The sequence below is a fragment of the Cydia amplana genome, chromosome 10 (assembly GCF_948474715.1).
Source record: "Cydia amplana chromosome 10, ilCydAmpl1.1, whole genome shotgun sequence".
Taxonomy (NCBI): domain Eukaryota; kingdom Metazoa; phylum Arthropoda; class Insecta; order Lepidoptera; family Tortricidae; genus Cydia; species Cydia amplana.
In genome coordinates, this window is record NC_086078.1 from 12,716,506 (window position 1) to 12,733,298 (window position 16,793).

General features: G+C 38.2%; 2 protein-coding genes across 2 annotated transcripts; one reads left to right on the forward strand and one right to left on the reverse strand.

Annotated features, from left to right (window-relative positions):
• Window positions 1-3,097: 3,097 nt before the first annotated feature.
• LOC134651355 (protein CREBRF homolog) lies at window positions 3,098-11,348 on the reverse strand. The gene is made up of 6 exons (XM_063506434.1): window positions 10,139-11,348; window positions 8,566-8,749; window positions 6,750-6,951; window positions 5,596-5,846; window positions 3,878-3,997; window positions 3,098-3,492 (listed from the first exon to the last, which is right to left on the reverse strand). The coding sequence occupies exons 1-6, from the start codon at window positions 10,865-10,867 to the stop codon at window positions 3,398-3,400; spliced, it is 1,581 nt and encodes a 526-aa protein (XP_063362504.1). The 5' UTR covers window positions 10,868-11,348; the 3' UTR covers window positions 3,098-3,397.
• Window positions 11,349-11,745: 397 nt separating this feature from the next.
• Window positions 11,746-15,767, forward strand: LOC134651691 (spermine oxidase). Its single transcript, XM_063506792.1, has 3 exons — window positions 11,746-13,174; window positions 13,679-13,799; window positions 15,594-15,767. The coding sequence occupies exons 1-3, from the start codon at window positions 11,820-11,822 to the stop codon at window positions 15,765-15,767; spliced, it is 1,650 nt and encodes a 549-aa protein (XP_063362862.1). The 5' UTR covers window positions 11,746-11,819.
• Window positions 15,768-16,793: the final 1,026 nt, after the last annotated feature.

Consider the following 16,793-nt stretch of genomic DNA (forward strand, 5'->3'; position numbering starts at 1 on the left):
TTTTATACAACCAAAATGGTTCTTAATTAATAGCGATCGTGATTAACACTTTACATTACAGATCAGTTTAAAATTATATTACAATCGTATCATAATATTCGTAATTAGATACATATTGTATTACTATTAATTAATAAAGCACTTCCATACCCGCCACTAATTATATTGCTACGACTAAAATTAAGTGCTTTGGGACAATTCCGATCAAATTCGAAAAATAATTTAAAATTATAACTTCATATTGTATTTCCGGAATTAACCCAAAACTCCTTATCGTAAACAAATATTTGACTCAACATGATTTTTAACAAATGTCATATGACAATGCAGTTATACATATTTTTCCTCGGTAAGAGAGAAATAGAGAACAATAAATATAAACTAAAAACTCGCCCATTGTATGGAAGTGACTTGTAAATCTACATCTATCTTAAATTGACTTTAACATATTTTTCTTAAATAACTATTCATTATATTAAACTCTTAATGCAGACCGAACACGCTAGCGTTTGTTTCATTATTGCGTACATGTTAGAAAGGTATATTCTTAAAATGTAGTATGTAAATTATACCTAAAACATAAGTAACATAACTAAAACATCATTTTCAGTCCTGCTACCTAAAGCCCCGTCTCCATATCGCGCGGCAAACCATCGAACATTGGCTCGCGCGGCAAACCATCGAACATTGTGGCTCGCGCGGCAGCCGCGCGCAATGGATACCGGGCTGCCGCGCGAGCCAACTTGATGCGCCCGGTATCCATTCCGCGCAGCTGCCGCGCGAGCCAATGTTCGAAGGTTTGCCGCGCGATATGGAGACGGGCCTTAAAGTGAATGATTAACCTCTCAACTCCCAGGGGTCTAAATTTGCCAGACAAACAACTACTTTGAAGGGCTTGAAGTTTAAAATTGAATTGAATTTTGATTATCTTTGCTGACGGGAATGCGTAACAAGTTATTATAGAGCGGGTGGCCCTTTCCCTATCGTTCCACTTTCCTATCTCACATGTAAACATAGCGATGTTACAAAATACTAGCGTGCTGTGGGGCTACCGCGAAAACCGAAATTCGCAAATTGCGGGGATCTTTCTGAGAAAAATGCCCGCATTGACGAACTTCGATTTTCGCGGTTATATTATAGCCCTGACTGGCTGAGCCTGCTGGTGTTATAGTTTCATTATAACATGGTATGAATTAGTACACGGTTCCATTTATTTTTCTACAATGCTAATTGCACTGTTTCTTTTCGTACATTGATATACTTGGTCAACCAGATCTTGACAGTAGAAAAAGGCGGCAAATTTGAAAAATGTAGGCGCGAAGGGATATCGTCCCATAGAAAATCTGAATTTCGCGCCTTTTTTTACTGACAATATTTGGTTGACCAGCTATAACTAGGCATTTTTATAAGGTTATCAATATCATTAAATTTATCAGACTGATCCACTCGCCGCTCTGGTGTGTGAGCGAGACGGCGCTATGCATTTATATAGAAATATCCCGCTCTCGCACACTGTATGTATCTGTGTGATATTGACAATGCACATCATTTGCGACACTAAATTCCGCATAAAACTCACTCTCAATTGGGCGGCTCGACAATGTAAGTAGGTAGGTACATAATTGTTGGCGAATTATTAAAGTTTCATATTTATAAATATAAAACATCATGTCACTACAACATCTTGTGCTTTCAAATGTCGTTAGGGGTCATCCATTAATTACGTCACACGAATTTCTAGGTTTTTTGACCCCTCCCCTCCTTGTCACATTTGGCAAACCCCTCCCCCCTAGTGTGATGTCACATTTTTTCTACGAACGCCAAATCGAATTAAGTACCTAAAGTACCTAAGTATTATTAATATTTTATCAAAATATTTTTGACGATATAAATATTGGTAATTTTATAACCCAAAACTGCTTAGGAAAGAAAATTAAACGAATAAAAACGATTATCGTTTTAAAAACTTGTTATTTAAATGTACAGCGAATAAAATAATTTAAATAAATTTTCGGTTACTGATGAAGTTAAAGTGACGTCACAAAGTTTGTGTCTCCCCCCTCCCCCTTGTCACAATATGTCACATTTTCTTGACCCCCTCCCTCCCCCTAAACGTGTGATGTAATTAATGGATGACCCCTTACTGCAGAGCTTAGGGTGAGTTCCCAATAGGCCGACTACAACTTTCTACAGTCCAGTGCGGCAGTCGAGTTGGTGAAAATGTATAGTGGACTTTCATATTTTTTTACTATTGGCATGTTCAGGAGAAAACAAACAATTAGTTACGTTAGTAATCAAAAAACTTTGATATTTACTGGCTTTGAATAATAAGAATAATAACGCCCAGAAGGCGAGTGCAGGCAACCAAAGTGAAGCCAACTAAACTGTGGTATTTTGTCACAGTATCAAAAATTGCGGTATCGTTGTTTAACCGATTACTGTAACAGAGATTGAAATGGAGATAACCGCATTTTGTTTTCAGTTTTGAACAAGTTTGCTTTATAGAAGAATTCAATTACATATTTATTTCTGTAAATCTTAGATTTCGAATGTACTTTAATATGTAAAGCGTAAAAAATAATGATTAACAAATCTAGTTTTAAAATTATATCACGTCCAGTTTTACTGTACCTTAGAATCTAAATTATAGTAGCCATTTATTAATTAGAAATATAATTAAAATGCATAATTAATTGATTTGATAATATGTACATATTTACGAAATCTAAATATCTTCTGGCTTCTAAAAATACAATACCTAACAGGAGTAAATAATTCAATTATTAGACTCGGATAAAAAGAATCGGATTTACTTACAATTCACCCTTTAAAAATATTAAATTTGTTAACAGAGTTGTTGAAAGATATAACGAAACACGTAAAAGTACACAATAGTGTACTGCATGGTTAAAACAGACTTGCAATATTTGCGTATATTAATATTATTTAGAGTGAATTAATATAAACTTTCTCTTTATTACCCAACAGCGCGACGCAAAGGAGGGTAATGTGTTTATTATTTTCAGTTTCGTGTGGCACGGATCCAAATTTTAAATATGGGGAGAAATCCATATATCCTTCTCCACGGACTCAGTATATGCCACGTGTCTTCAAGGACGACCCCTCCGTATCCGAGCCCATAATTGCAGTTACGCTTATTCCAAGATGACACCTACGTTATGGCATGATTTTTACATGAATTAAAAAAAATTAAATTCTACCTCTTAGTTGCCTTTGGAAGCTTCTAATGACTATTTCTATAACTCTGTTACCATACAAAAATAAAATTGTCTTAGACAATTAATCCTTTATATGATATACATATTTTTTCTTTGCTAAATTAACTTTGGAGGTACAATAAACAGCCTTTCGTTTTGCAGTTCACACAGATTTTACCTTATATGTCTTTGAGTCCACCGTTTGCCTGCCCACTTCTGACGTTGTCCAGAATTTTGTTTACATACTCAGATGTTTTACCAGCAATTTTTAATTCTGAAAAAAAAAAAAAGTTTATTTAGAAAACCAATTTAAAAAACTTTCCGTGCCTATGTCGAAGATGTATAGGGCCATACGTACTGTAAACCGCAACTCGTGTCGATTTAAAACACTCCTTTCGGTCGTGTTTTAATTTATCGCCACTCGTTTCGAATTTCCTCTTTTCCGCACTTCGTAAATAACTATTAAATCATATGACTGATGAAGTGATGAAGAATCATAGATTAGAAACGATCCAATACCATTCATTTTAGGGGCGCGTCCGTTGCGCGGTGAGCAAAGTGAAATTGCACTTTATATTGTGTTTTGTTTGCGACACTGATACAATAACATTCTGTCATAGTATTTATCAAGAGACATCGAAAAAATAAATATTAAATACCTGTTGCTGTGTTGACTACATTCTTAAGATGAGCATTCCAGTCGACGTTGGTCTGGGCAGTTCCTGTGGCCCTGTTCGCCAGCACTTGCTTTATCTGACTTATGCCGTGTAGCAGTCGTCCTGAAACATCACATTACACACGTAAAATATAGTTATGAACAGAGACTACACATACACTTGACATTTCCTCCCTTAACACATTCATTGCCACCCAACCAAACATGACATCCGCGCCAGGCCACAAAAATTTCTTCATATAAAGGTGTAGTACCACGATCCTGACTATCGGGCCGTCCGGCCTGGAAATTAAATCATAAAATAATAGGTTTTCGGCACTGAATGTGTTAAATCTCGTCGTGTCTTACATAACTTCTTATTCCTACACAAACTTCTTCATCATAAAGTTGACTCGTCAGCTTATTATCACTGGTTACTTTGAATACCCCTCGATTCAGATCCCATGCTCCTAAAACTTTCGCCCTTCAGATCTTCAGGTTTTTATAATGTTAGAGTTCTTGGCCATCATACTGCACAACAATAGTAAGCAAACGATTTAATATATTCCCACCATGATTTTGGACTTTATTTTAAAGTGATAGAGTTCGATTTTGTGTAATTTCTGATACCCATATATGCTCGTTTAAGGGTAACGGTTTCGGTAGGTGTTAAGCCTGTTAAGGTATGTGTAGGTACCACAGAATACACAGACACCGCATAATGACGCGATGTCAAACACTGGGTCACCATATACAGGTGCAAATTTGTAAAATACTACGATTAGAGCAGCACATCCGAGTCATATTCCACACAGTTTTATACTTAAACAGCCCAAAAACAGCATAAATTAAAACACGACCGAAGGGAGTGTTTTAAATCGACACGAGTTGCGAATTACCTATTCGCACGTGTATCGTACAACGTTTTACAGTACATATGGCCCTTTAAACTTTTGACATACACACGAAAAGTGCTATTTTACGCACTAGTGCGGGAAAATAGGGCCATATGTACTGTAAAACTTATTTTTTTTTAATATTTTTTGTTACTAGAGTACTGGTAGAGTAATTTTGGGCACAACTGAAATAAGTGGTCATACTGAATTTGTACGGAAATAGATGCCTCAATCTCACTGTCCAAGGCCCTAGATCACGCGGCCGCGGTAGGCCTAAGAAGCGCTGGCTTGACGTTCAACAATCTCACACCTGAGGATGCCGAAGACCGGGCAAAGTGGAGAAGACTGAGCAGGAAAGCGGACCCTGGCGCTAGGCCGGGAAAACGCTAGGTTGAAGAAGAAGAAGACTGAATTTGTAAGGGAGCCCTTAAGTAGTAGTAGTTATGGTAGTATGTGGTAGGTAAGTATAGTTTGTAGCTTTCTAATAGACCCCGAAGGCTTATCCTATTGTCTATTGTTCAGTAAAACCGCACGTGCTACTTACCTGCAAAAAAGGGTCCTAATTATTCTATTTGGCACCTCAGCGCGGGCTAGTCCAACGCTCAAAAAACCAGTGTAGGTGCGCTCTCCGATAACGCGCCTTTGTTACGCATCTCGATGACACATTTTAGACTGGTTCTGTAGCGTTCGACTCGCCGGCACTCAGTAACCGAAGTACCGATTTTTTATGCAGGTGGTTGTGGCACGTGGCACGAGCGGTTTTTCTTAACAATAGACAATAGGATTAGCCTTCGGGGTCTATTAGAAAGCTACAAACTATACTTACTGTGTTCTTGTTGTAAACCATAGAGCTTGAGTTTATTGGCCTCATGCTGCGCCTTCTTCTTTAGCCGACAGGCGCGGGAAGCGAGTTTATTCTTCTCTTTCCTGGTCTTGGGCCTGATGTTGAATGGCAGCTCGCTCACGGGTATCATGTCGTTGATTACTTTGCCCAAATTATCCAGCTCTTTACCGATTAAGTATAATTTTCTAGGATTCGGGGTCAAATCGTTTCCATCGCCTTTCCTGGCTTTGCCACTGAAATGTAACACAATGGTTATTAATCCCATCAAAAACATTAATGTGAAATGAGAGCCAAGTTCAACATTAACGTTAAGCCTCGTCTCCATATCGCGCGGCAAACTATCGACTCAATCATTGGCGCGCTCGAACGTGCCGCGCGACGAACCATTTATTGTCGGTTTTTGGTCGCGCGGCAAAGGAGTGTTCGCGCGCAGTTGGGACGGATGTGTATAATGATTAATTCAATTATACAGCACTAAACAGTTTTTATGGAACAGTAAATGTAGTGATTATCGCAATTTTGGTTTCTTGTGAATAATATGATAAATAATTATTAAAAGCGGCAGTGCACGACGACGTGATACGTCCATGGTTGCAGGGTACAAACTGGTCGATCGTCGGATCGCTTGCCGCGCTATGGTTCAAGATGGTGCCAAAAATGGCTCGCGAGCCAAAATACAGGTTTGCCGCGGTCGAACAATGCTCGCGCGGCCGCCGCGCGATATCGAGACGCGGCTTCACGGTGCGGTGCGGTAGTGTGTTACAGCTATAAGAATATGCGTCGTTGTTGACTTCGCTTCGCCGGCAAATGAATTGATATCTTAGATGAGTGCCAAGTTCTAGTTCACTTGGGCTGTAATTGAAGTTCAGGATTTGTGTTGGCTAATTTTTAAACCGACTAACTAAATTTTAGAAAAGTAACATATACAAATATATGGGTTAACAAATTATACATAAACCTTCCTCTTGAATCACTCTATTAAAAAAAACCGCATCAACATCTGCTGCGTAATTTTCAAGATCTAAGCATACATAGGGACAGACAGACAGCGGGAAGCGACTTTGTTTTATACTATATAGTCTTTATGTAAAAACTAGCCTTTATCTAAGTAATGCTTGAAATAATTTTATAATTACCTATGTTTGATCCCTCTTACGCTGCATTGCGGACTAAATACCGGATCAGTGACACTGTTCAACACGTGTGGATCCTCAGACTTCTTTTTCAAGACCAGCCGTTGTCCTTTAGGACCCTTAGCTTGAACATTGTACTGCCAGAAATATCTCTCCTTTTTTGAATTCAGTCGTGATTGTTTACTCTCGGATTCGTCGTTTGATTCTGAAATAGAATATTTGTGCTACAAATTTGAAACTCCAAATAAGTAGTGATATGGCGCCATTTTATTACGTAAGACTATTTAGGTTAGGAGGGGAGGAGGGTCGATCATGTCTTATTTTTTGTTACAAGAGGGGTGGGAGGGGGAGTTTTGATAGCTCAAAAACGTATGTAAAGAAATGGTTTAAAGGCTTCGTCACACAGGCGCGTTTTCCGGGCGGCGCGTGAGCGGGGCGCGCCGCTTTTACATATATAAAACGCTCACGCCCCGCTCACGCGCCGCCCGGAAAATGCGCCTGTGTGACGAAGCCTTCAAATAACCCAAACGTGTATAGGTACATTATTTTCCTTTAGAATCTTACGTACCTACCTAATTAATATTAAACAAGGGGTCGGCATATTATTATTTTTTCTAACATAGAAGAGGGAGGGGGCAAAAACTAGCAAAAATCGTCTTAAGTATTAAAACTAATAAATGAATGGCGTCTGTTGACAAATCGAGCAAATACTCGTACCGTGCTCGTACCACTGTCGTCTACTGATTTATATACAACACGTGTTGAGTTTGCCCTTTAGCACGTGTTTCATACAGTCAGTAGCAAAAGTTGCTAAGCGGGCGAGATGTTCAAAACACCTGTCCCGCTTAGCAGCTTCTGCTGCTGACTGTACAACGTTTAACAATGCGAGGAAATCGATCAAAATGGATTTAAAGTACGAATGAATGTTACTTTAATATAATTTTAAGCACACGTTTATAAATATGTAGCATATAAATACAAATAGGTACCTACGATATCATCTTAATACATATACAACCTTGTACGGTATGGTTTGATTAAGTAATACATGATAAGAAATTGTACATTGGAAATAAATTGGTATCGAGAATTCGATTGATCAAGATTGTGCCCAATCACAGAAAACAAAGCAGTAGCTACCTATACTAATAGTAGATAACACTGTAGAGGTTTATTAAATAAATAGGTACAGGCATAGAGAAAAAAATACATAGAGTGCTCACTCCATACATCAGTTTTAGTAGCAAAAAGACTATTAGCATCTAGCATCGAGTAGCGGAACTATCAGTACTGCTACTTGACAATAGATCTAGCACCGACCGGAAAGTCTTATGCTGTTGAGATAAGACTTTCCGGTCGGTGCTACATCTATTGTCAAGTAGCAGTACTGATAGTTCCGCTACTCGATGCTAGATGTAGACACTGAAATTAATAGTCTGAACTGATGTATGGAGTGAGCACTCTTGTCTTACTATATTTCTCTATGGTACAGGATATTTAGATCCTGGATGCGACAAAAGAGGTCAACGAAAAATATGGGAGGACCGAAATAAAGTTATCCGAATTTTAATCATAATTAGGGTTGGTTTAGGATAGTTGTTAGTGTGGACGGGCCTTTAGTAAGAGACATTATCAAACCAGCTAAAAAATATCCACTGCTGAAAATGTACACTGCCTTTTGGTTGTAAGTACTGCTCTTGTACAACGGATCTCTATGATTTTATGCTTATTAATATCTTTATTGACATCTTCTCACACAAATTTTTATCTTTCATCCTAATTTGTGTAAAATATCATCCAAGAAATAAAAAAAACATACCATCAGATGATAAATCCTCATATCGATCACTGTCTTCGTCCGTCTCATCCCTGTCATCCTCGTCCTGCGAAAAGTCAGCTGTACTGGGGCTCAGGAGTCCTCCGGATAGCGAGGACACGGAGCCAGCTTCAGCCAAGGAACTGGTTGACAGTAGATGCTTGCGGGGTTCGCGCCTTTGCCATATCTGGAAAGGGAAATTTTTGTAACTAGAAAAGGTGTGACTATTATTTCCTTTCCTATTATTAATACATAATAAAGATTCTTAGCTCATAAAAAAAACTTAAAAAAATAATTGTAGGACCCATTTTCAGAGTGCTGAATCAAACCACATGTAGGAAAAATTAAATGTTCAAAATGTAATGATTACACCCTGTATGTTAGTATTGAAGAAAATATTAAGTACAATTAAGTATTGTGTTTTCTTCAACTTGTTTACCAAAACTTAGTGCAAACAAGTTTTGGTAAACAGTTTGGTTTCTAACCTTAAAAGGCATTTCTACTAATGCACTTAGTTATTGTTGAACTATGTAATTACATTTACTACACATATAATAAAATTTGTAGGCATTGATTATGTTATCTTGGATGCCCTTATGAGGTGTGTGAGGGAGATGTCCTATTCTGGTTGAAAGAAAAGTCTGTTGAATGGTGATTATTGTAAAGGATTTTAGAGGCTTAATTAAGATATAACATAAAACTACTAGAAGGTAAAAATGTTTTAGTCCATAGATTGTTGATGTTAAAAAACTTTTTTGTTTGCAACTGGCAATTGCTTTAACACTTTTGATAATGTACCTTGACACAGTTATTATAAAGTCGATATTACAAGCATGATAGCTTTTGGGAGTTCATGATTTACTAATGCCTTTACATAAATAGAAAATAATAATTTTAAATTATCTGCCAGTCAAACGGTTTAGCAGGCATCTGTTATGCACAAACATCCCTCTCACATATAATGGTTTTATTTGTTATGTAATCATTAATAGGTAACTATGTGTTTGTTTAAATATGTACTTAAAATTTGACAAACAAGATGACTTTATTAGCATAGCAAAGTGTTTATCCATTTATCTATGACTATCTATGTATATCATGAATTCTATGAATCAGTAAGAAGAACAAAAACAAAGTTGTTTACAAACATGCTAAATTATTCAGTAGGTTGGGAATTCCAGAAGTTGTTATTTCATTTCATATCCTATCAAGTACCTGCTAAATAATCAAATATCCTTTTTTAGTTTTCAGTATAAGTTCCTTGTTAGACCCAATTTGTTAGCTTTTGAATTTGGAACTTTATTTTAAACAAGCAATTCTTGTTTATTTATTCGAATCTCGAGATCTCGGAAACGGCTCTAACAATTTCGATGAAATTTGCTATATGGGGGTTTTTGGGGGCGATAAATTGATCTAGCTAGGTCTTATCTCTGGGATTCTCTCATTTTTGAGTTTTAATATGTTTTCCAAGCAAAGCTCGGTTTCCCAGATATTTTCTATAAAAGTTCTAAGCACAAATTTAAATTGTACTTATGTAAGTTAAGTATGCAGGGATTTATGAGGATAAAAATCAGACCTGTTCCATAGTCAGATGAGTAGGTGCTGATGATGACAGTTGTGCGTGCTGGGGCTGAATGCTGGGTGTGAATGGTGGCAGCACAGTGGAGGCCGGCACGGACTGGCCCAGGGCTATCTCTCCACTGTAGCCATCCAGCCGCAACAGCAGCTCTGGCAACTGGTTCATAGGCTGAGCAAAACTGGATGAAGCTGAGCTATGTTGACTAGACGGAGAAAATGCCAGCTGTGCTCGGCTGTAAGGACTACAGGGACTCTCTGAAGCAGGCACATTAGGCGCTTGCACAGAGTGAGGATCGCGTCGCGACCCACTCATTGCTCCACCTATTTGAATACAATAGCCACTCTCCTCAGGCAGAAGTAAATCGTCAAAATTTAGGTCATCTAGCAATGTATCTGGGTTAGCGTTCAATTCGGCAAGAGTTGGCCCTAGTATTAAATCAGCTTTGTCTACTTGAAAAATATCATCATCATCCATTTTAAAGGTTTCCGTTTTGGTAGAATTGTCTGTGTCGAACGTCATTTTGCTGTACGTCATTGTGGGGGCGTAAGAGGATGAGAGGCTGTCCTGCAGGCACAGGTCCAGGTCTGTGCCGAAGTCGCCGAGGTCCGTGCGCCGCTGCGGGATCGGCACGGAGGCCGACACCGACCCGAGCTCGAAAGGAGACTCCTGTTTGATCTCCACCCCCCCATCTAATAGAAAGTCATGTGTGTAAATAGAATCAGACATTGCACGTGTTTGCGTAGCGCGACCTTGACTTAAAATCGTCTCGTTGATAGAGACTGGCGCGCGCTTCCGTCTTTATCGATCGATTCGATGCGAGACCCACGTGTCCCTGTTTGTGTTTATTTATTCCATCAGATTGTTTATACGGACACTATATTTACACTGACCACTGTTTTACCATAGTTAGCGGAATTGAACATGATATTTATCAGTTACATAACTATATCAGAGCATATTAATTCGTAAGGACTTGGTTATTCCATAGACGCGATTATTCACAATGACTTTTGATATCGAATTTGTCAGTAGGACAAAAAAATAGTTTCACAATCACTTGCAACTTTATTCGCACTTCAAGTCATCATATTCGGGACGAAAATAATGACGAAACATAATATTTTCAACTAGAATTCGGATTCACTTCAATTGAAAATATTTTTATCACGACAATAACAAAAACACTCGCCCGTGTCGAGGAGTAAACAAAGTACATATCTACATAATATGTGGTGTATATATTTAGCATATTCAAAGGTCATTAAAAAGAGATACCTTATATGCCACAATCAATAGAGAGACAGAGATAGACAACAAATGGTGGGGAGAATAGATGTGTGATATAGTAATGTATATGCGAGATGACGTTTTTCCGGTATTTGTAAAGGTAGGTATACAACAAACAATAAAATGTAAGAAGCAGTAAACCATCTAATAAACAAAAACATTGTTATATATGTTTATTGTACATCGTCGGAAACATATTTCGCATTGTTTCGATATATTTATATAAATATATTTTTTTAATATTATTGCTTTGTTTGGATGTATAACTACCTTAGCGTAACTTTTTAAACTGATCGTTTAAAAAAATATTTTCATAGATGTCGTAACCAACCAGCTAAACGTCAAATCAAAAGCGTAGTGCTAAATAATATTATTTAAATTTAATATTATTATGGGCGACGACAATTCAAATTCCAGTAAAAAATGTGATACAAATAAGTGTAATGTTTTAATAATTGGCGGCGGCATGGCCGGTCTGGCTGCCGCCAATGAACTTATCAAAAATGGTATGGACGACTTTAGAATATTAGAAGCGAGGAAACGAATCGGTGGTAGGATTATTTCTATTCCACTAAAAAACCACGAAGTGGAGTTGGGGGCGAACTGGATTCATGGAGTTCTCGGTAACCCGATATTCGATATAGCTATGGCTAATGGTCTAGTGAACATAATAAATATACCTAAGCCGCACAAAGTGATAGCGGCGACTGAGGACGGCAAACAGGTGCCGTTTGGTGTGCTGCACGAGATCCATGAGGCGTACGTGGTGTTCTTGCGACGCTGCGAGGAGTACTTCCTGTGCCAGTACCTGCCCCCTCCAGATATTCATAGTGTTGGAGAGCATATTAACCTGGAGGCCACCATATACCTTGAGCGTCTTCCTGACTCTGAAGAGAAAAAACTCCGCCGGCTCATATTTGACTGCTTGTTAAAACGGGAAACATGTATATCAGGTTGCAACAGCATGGATGAAATAGATCTTTTAGAATTAGGCAGCTACACAGAACTTCAAGGTGGCAACATCATGATCCCTAAAGGTTACAGCTCTATATTACAACCTATGTTAAAAAATATTCCACCTGAAAAAATAATATCCAATCACCCAGTAAAAAAAATTGTTTGGGATTCCAACCAGCACAGTATGCGGCCTGAAGATTTAGGAGAGGAGTCAGAAGACTCAGACCAGACGGTGATAGAAGATATAACTAAGACCTCTGCCTCCGAGTCTATGGTTAACCCTAGTGAAGGAAGTTTAATGTCTGAAAATGCGCACAAACCAAAGAAAAAAAATGGACATTATGTTGAAGTTACCTGTGAGAATGGAGAGACTTATTTTGCTAATCATGTGATATGTACAATACCCCTTGGTGTGCTCAAAGAGACTGCCAAGGATCTCTTCCAGCCTTCGTTGCCTCAGTACAAAATGGAATCAATAGAAAGACTGCTATTTGGCACTGTCAATAAAATATTTTTGGAATATGAGAGACCATTCTTAAATCCTGATATTACTGAAATAATGTTGTTATGGGAGAGTCCAACTACACCTGAAGACATTGCCGAGTCGTGGTATAAGAAGATTTACTCATTTAGTAAAGTAACTGAAACCTTGTTGCTGGGCTGGGTGTCAGGGCGAGAGGCTGAATATGTGGAGACATTGACTATGGATCAAGTTGCGGCAGCTTGCACAAACATTTTAAGGAAATTCTTGAATGATCCCTTTGTACCAGAGCCACATAAATGTGTATGGTCAGTATGTCTAGACTTTTAATGTACTTATTGACCTCTGTTGATACTAATTCCAGGGAGTTCATTTTAACAGATTTTTTAATACACATTTAAGTTGGAGTACAATGAAATATAAATATCAATTAGCTGATCTGATGATGATGATGGAGCTAAAATGTGACCCTATAGCAGAGGTCGGCAACCCGCGGCCCGTGAACCTGTCGCTTGCGGCCCGCGAGCCTCCCTGGCTATTTTGTATGTAATATTGACAAACAACAATGTCTGATAAAGTCATAAATATTAACAATGTGCGGCCCGCGTCAACTTCGTAAAGTACTATGTGGCCCTTGGCTGCTAAAAGGTTGCCGACCGCTGCCCTATAGGAACGCAAATAAGTTGAAAAAGCCCACAATCATTAAATTTGCATGGATGTAGCCAGATACTAAATCTTCAATATGTGAGTTAAACCTATTGCATGTATATTTTAATTATTATATTAATATTTATTATATTGTATTATTACAGTACAAGTTGGAACAAGCAGCCCTACACGCGAGGCTCATACACGGCTCTGGCTGTAGGTTCCAGTCAGACAGATATTGAGAGTTTAGCGCAGCCATTATTCAGGAATGTTCGTGATAAAAAGGTGATATATTTTTATTGATTGGTAAAAAGATTAATTTAAGTTTTGATAATCATTAATGCAGAGTGCCCCTGAATATTCAAAAGTTCATAATTGAAATCTCTGCAGCTGACTGCACAAAGGAATAAGGGGGTGTTCATCACGCAAAATAGGTGCATTGGTTGTCGATTTGCGGAAAATACCTAGAAGCATTAACTAACCAAAGGGGGTGTTCATTATATGGTTCAGATTTATGATTTATCGATTCCCCTCTTCCCATTATAAGAATTCGAATTCCTTCTTCCTTTAATGTCTAACGTAAATGGAGGCCCCTCTTTTATCTCTAATGAAAGTAATGAGACAGAAAACACTACAAAATACTGTAGGAGTTGTGAACTTATGAGGACTGACATAGATGGCGTCGCAAGGCACTATACTTTATGATTAACGAATTAAGACTCATTATTGCATGGCGCTATTTACTTCATCTGTTAAAACCTAGGCTATGATAAATTGCATCACTTTGTGTTTCCTTTGATTATGCTAATCAGAAATCTGCTACACATGCAGGAGTTCTTGGATTCAAATCATGGCTAATTTCAAAGAATGAAAGTCACTTTTGTGACGTCCGACTTTCATTTGCGAGCTATTCCGTCCTGGGGGCCGATTTTTGAATTTCGACCACTCGATTTCGTGTATTTCGTTAATTAATATATCCACTACTAGGCATTTAAATTATACTAATAGAATTGAAATCGAGTGGTCAATACCAATAGATTCCAAATTTCGATCGCTCGTATTTCAAAAATTAGCATTTCGCCGTTTTCCACCGATATTCGAGTGACGAAATCGAGCGATCGAAATTCAAAAATCGGCCCCCTGTTCGTCTCACCTCGCCCATTTATATCACAGTCGGCCGACAGTATCCTATTTACCGTCCTCTAGTAAGAAAACTACAAACTGCGTATCTAAGCTGGTATAATTCAAGTAGAGACCTGACATTGTTTTACTGCGTTTTCTATAAACGATAGTCACTCGGCTATTCCCCTCGAGCACCGAAGATTTAGCACTGAAAGTAATCATCAATAGGCTACATGACTAATTTTTTTTTATGGTATCAATCGATCGGGTCTGTTTTTAGGATCAAATGTCTATATGGGACCCATTGCATTAAAGTAACACAAAAGTCAGAAATTGTAGTCAAAGGCCGACTTCACTCGCGAAACGCCCTATACAAAACGGCCAGAGGCCGTGACGTCATCGCCCATCTTGTAGTATGGACAAAACAAGAAAATTGCGTTTTTGTCGGTGAAATATTGCGTTTGTGTATATAGTTGCTATACAATATATTTTTGGATGAAATGTAAGGAATCGAATGGTACCCTTACTTTTATCGTTTTTGGAAAAAAAAACTTAAATTTTGAAACTTTCAGGTCCTGTATTTTTGTAATTTTTCAATATTTTATTTTAATATCCACATTATTGTGATAAATTGCTCGTTTGCTATCTATTTTGGGTGGATCAACTATTTCTTGTTGTTACTCTGTCTGGTCAGCCAAGAGACAATAGTAGCATAATTTGTTAGAAGACATTGTACACCACCTTCTTCTGACACACTTGGTCTTGGTAGCCGACCCTCAATGGAAAGGGTTTATAAGTATCACAAAAAAGTGTGTTTGGTGAATTTAAATGCCTAAAATTCAGGTTTTAAAAAGTGACCCAGGAGAACGTAACCATGGCAACGAGTGACAAGAAAAAGTTGATTTACCCTTTTACTAGATTTTGTTATAAAATTCAACGTCATCATCCGTATGCCAGCCGACGCTGGTGTTTGCGGGCGAGCACACGCACAGCAGCTACTACTCCACTGTGCACGGCGCGTACCTGTCGGGGCAGGCGGCCGCGCGGCGCCTGGCCGCGCCCGAGCCGCCCGCCGAGCGCCGGCTCGAGGCCGACCTCGCCGCCTGGATAGAGGGCATACAGCTAACGTAACGTATCAAACTGAACATGTATAATGCATAAATGACAGGTTATGGGGATTACAAAAAAAAGTACACGGTTATTGGACCTATAATTAGTAAAGATGCCCCGAATAGTGGTTTTGGCCGAATACCGAATATTCGGCTCCTCTCTCGGCCGAATACCAAATATTCGGCATGACATGCGAACATTTTGAGTCACAATTATTATGAAAACTGATCGCCAACAAAGATCAACGTTAGATGACGTTAGCTAAGATATATTTTTGTTGAACAGAATTAATGAATAGAGTCAAACACTCAGACTCATGATAAAAATAAAATGTTTTTTAACCAACAAATGCCCAAAAAATGGTCTTCGTATTTAACAACTTTCCAAGAACACATTCTAAATATACCTACATAGTTTTTGGTTATTTTTATTGTGCAATTTTTCTTTTTAAGTAGGAGCAACAGATATTCGGTATTCGGCCGAATAGTAGGCAACATTCGGCCGAATACCGAATATTCGGCAAAGTGGCCGAATAGGCCGAATACCGAATAGTTGCCGAATGTTCGTGGCATCTCTAGTAATTAGTCTTTTAAGTTTATTGGTTCCTTTGTGTTCCGACAATTAAGCTGTTTGTGAACGTGGGTAATCATATGCTGTAAACTGAAATATGAAAACGAGTACAATAAATACAAAACGATACATTATTATTACTTATTTCATTTTCGTAACACAATGGAATCAACGAACTTAGGATTCATTGCAGGTCCTTAACTACATATGTACGTATTTTTTTTAACAATTCACCCTTATGCCTTTATTAATTGACACTAGAATAATTTTATTGTTCCTAGAGGAGACGAGTAAATAATAAAGACTGCTTATCGCGTTACAAAGTGCACTCGATAGTCTTTGGACTCTCTACTAGATGGCGTTGTATTATAAACGAATTCCGATTTCCTCGACCAGTAAAAACCATCGAGACAGTTAGATAAACATTTATCAGTATTGCAATTTTCTAAGGCCATTCCAAGTCTTTATTATTTAATT

Coding starts and splice junctions, on each gene's coding strand:
- LOC134651355 (XM_063506434.1), bottom strand. CDS start 10,867: ATGTCTGATTCTATTTACACACATGACTTTCTATTAGATGGGGGGGTG. Junction 6,952..8,565: donor TGAGGATTTATCATCTGATG/GTATGTTTTTTT, acceptor ATTCTATTTCAG/AATCAAACGACGAATCCGAG. Junction 3,493..3,877: donor TGTAGTCAACACAGCAACAG/GTATTTAATATT, acceptor TTTTTTTTTCAG/AATTAAAAATTGCTGGTAAA.
- LOC134651691 (XM_063506792.1), top strand. CDS start 11,820: ATGGGCGACGACAATTCAAATTCCAGTAAAAAATGTGATACAAATAAG. Junction 13,175..13,678: donor GAGCCACATAAATGTGTATG/GTCAGTATGTCT, acceptor GTATTATTACAG/TACAAGTTGGAACAAGCAGC. Junction 13,800..15,593: donor GGAATGTTCGTGATAAAAAG/GTGATATATTTT, acceptor TCCGTATGCCAG/CCGACGCTGGTGTTTGCGGG.